Here is a 2,607-nt window from a genome sequence, read left to right on the forward strand (position 1 = left end):
TCAATCTCTGTAGAACAAACCTCAAGTGCTGGGCATGTTCCTCTTCATTCTTGGAGTAAATCAAGATGTCATCAATGAAGACTATCACAAACTTGTCTAGGACCTCGTGGAACACTTTGTTCATCAAGGCCATAAAGGCTGCTGGGGCATTACTAAGCCCAAAAGACATAACTAGGAACTCGTAGTGTCCATATCGAGTTCTGAAAGCTGTCTTGCTAATGTCAGCTTCCTTAATTCGAAGCTGATGGTACCCTGATCTGAGATCTATCTTCGAAAAGACTTGGGCACCCTGAAGCTGATCAAATAGATCATCAATCCTTGGCAAAGGATATTTATTCTTGATTGTAAGCTTATTCAGCTCTCTATAATCAATGCACATTCGCATTGAGCCGTCTTTCTTCTTCACAAATAAGACTGGAGCACCCCAAGGAGAGATACTCGGTATTATAAACCCTTTCTTTAACAAGTCTTGAAGTTGAGCTTGTAATTCTTTCAGTTCACTTGGCGCCATTCTGTAAGGTGCTTTAGATACTGGCGCCGCTCCAGGTATCAAATCAATCACAAACTCATTGTCCCTAGGTGGTGGCAGACTTGTCAAATCATCTGGGAAGACATAAGGGAATTCCTCTACAACAGGAATTTCTGACATAGGACTAACCTGTGTCCTGGTATCCATCACCGACACAAGGTATCCTAGGCATCCTTTGTTTAGCAACTTCTTCATTTTTAGGGCTGAAATCACCATCTTTCTTGGTTTCTTCTTCTTGTCTCCCAGAAAAACAAAACCCTTATCGCCTGTAGGTTGGAACACTATCTTCCTTTTTGCACAGAGTACAGTAGCCTTATGTGCCGCCAGCCAATCCATCCCCAATATGACATCAAAGTCAGTCATACAAAGTTGGATTAGGTGAGCATTCATATCTCTGCCTACAATTGTCACAGCACATGGCTCATACAGTGTATCCAAATCTATCCTTGACCCTGTAGGTATACTAACTGCTAGACCCACTTCTAGACTCTTGGGTGATACACCAGTCCTCTTAGCAAATGTCGGTGACACAAAGGAGTGCGTCACTCCAGTATCAAATAAAGTGTATGCAGGGGTAGAGCAAATGAGAACAGTACCTATACGCCATGATCAAATGATTATGTATGCATGATACTATTCAATTAAAAGCTTAATTAAGTATGAGTTTTGAAGAATACCAGTCACCACATTCTGACTAGCCTCAGCTTCACTGGTGGTTATAGAATAAACCCAGCCTTGAGGCTTAGTGGTAGGCTGGTGAGTAGGATGTATAGGTCTCCTGTGTTGGTATGTCCTGGAAGTATGCCCCATTTGCCCACATGTGAAGCATTTGAAAGTTAATGCATTACTTGGGGTCGCTGCATCTGTTGCTTTGGTGTTGGTGTTGGGATTAGCATACACTGGTCCAGACACTGTTGACTCGGACTGAGTTCTCTGTGGGAAAGATGATACTGTAGTAGATCCAGAAGACTTACTGAATTTGCTGTATCCCCTATCAAAGAACGGGGCTATCCGCTTGTCAGTTGATTGACCAACATGATAAGCATCCCTTTGCTTATCCTCTACCTTTTTCACAGTCTGCACAGCTTCAGAGTATCCTTAGGTTGGTCTGGTGGCCATTATCGAAGCAATCTGCGGCCTCAATCCATCTTCAAATTTCTGAGCCTTAGCTTCATCAGTACCCATGTGAGGAGGGGAAAAGAAGAACAGTTCTTCAAACTTCTGTTAGTATTCTAACACAGATTTAGGTCCCTGTGTCAATTCAGCCAGTTCGACTTCTTTCCTCTTCTTCACACTAGTGGGGAAGTAGTTCCCGAAGAAAGCCTGCTTGAATATGTCCCAAGTTAAGACTGGATGGGCAGCTTGGAGAATAGGCTTAATGGTTTCCCACCAGGCCTCTGCTTCATACTGATGTTTATACCTCGTACAAGTGAGCTTCTGCTGCTCATTGCAACCCAGAAATTCAAAAGCTTTCTCCATCTCCTTCACCCAGTTAACAGGCAATAGGGTGTCTTTGGTGATCCCAACAAAGCAAAGGGGTTGCATCTTGAGAAATCTCTCCATCATGCGCCCATCTGTATCATTCGATGGAGCAACAGGAGGGGGAGGAGTAGCAATGGCTACAGAAGCTGCTTGAATGTTCCTTATGGCTGCCTGGAACTGATCACCCAGGTCTGTGATCATCTGGTGCATTTGGTACTGCTGTCCTTCCATTATAGTTCTTATAATGGAGGCAATGTCCTGAGTAGGTATGTCAGGAACAGGAACGGGAGGAGGATTGGGATTGGGCCGTGCACCCTCAACTGGAGGATCATTATGGGCAAGATTAGATGAGGAGGTTACCTATGCACGCCCCTCAGCAGTACACCTCTGATAAGTAGTAGAAGGTCGTGGATCCATAATGATCAGCTGAGAAGGGTAAACATCAAACTATAAGCACAGGTAACAGTTTGATATGATGAGCACAGAAGCTTAAAAGACAGCAGGAATAATGGAATAGGGCTTGTCATACTTAGCAGAATTAGATGAGACATTGTAGTATATCCACCCATCTGTGAAAGATGGACTCGATGCGGGTG

General features: G+C 43.9%; 1 protein-coding gene across 1 annotated transcript; it reads right to left on the reverse strand.

Moving 5' to 3' along the window:
- Positions 1 to 594: 594 nt before the first annotated feature.
- On the reverse strand, positions 595 to 2,242 carry LOC122672163. The gene is made up of 4 exons (XM_043869662.1): positions 1,769 to 2,242; positions 1,207 to 1,594; positions 743 to 1,125; positions 595 to 627 (listed from the first exon to the last, which is right to left on the reverse strand). The coding sequence occupies exons 1-4, from the start codon at positions 2,240 to 2,242 to the stop codon at positions 595 to 597; spliced, it is 1,278 nt and encodes a 425-aa protein (XP_043725597.1).
- Between the last annotated feature and the right edge of the window lie 365 nt (positions 2,243 to 2,607).

Source organism: Telopea speciosissima, chromosome 8, assembly GCF_018873765.1.
Source record: "Telopea speciosissima isolate NSW1024214 ecotype Mountain lineage chromosome 8, Tspe_v1, whole genome shotgun sequence".
Taxonomy (NCBI): domain Eukaryota; kingdom Viridiplantae; phylum Streptophyta; class Magnoliopsida; order Proteales; family Proteaceae; genus Telopea; species Telopea speciosissima.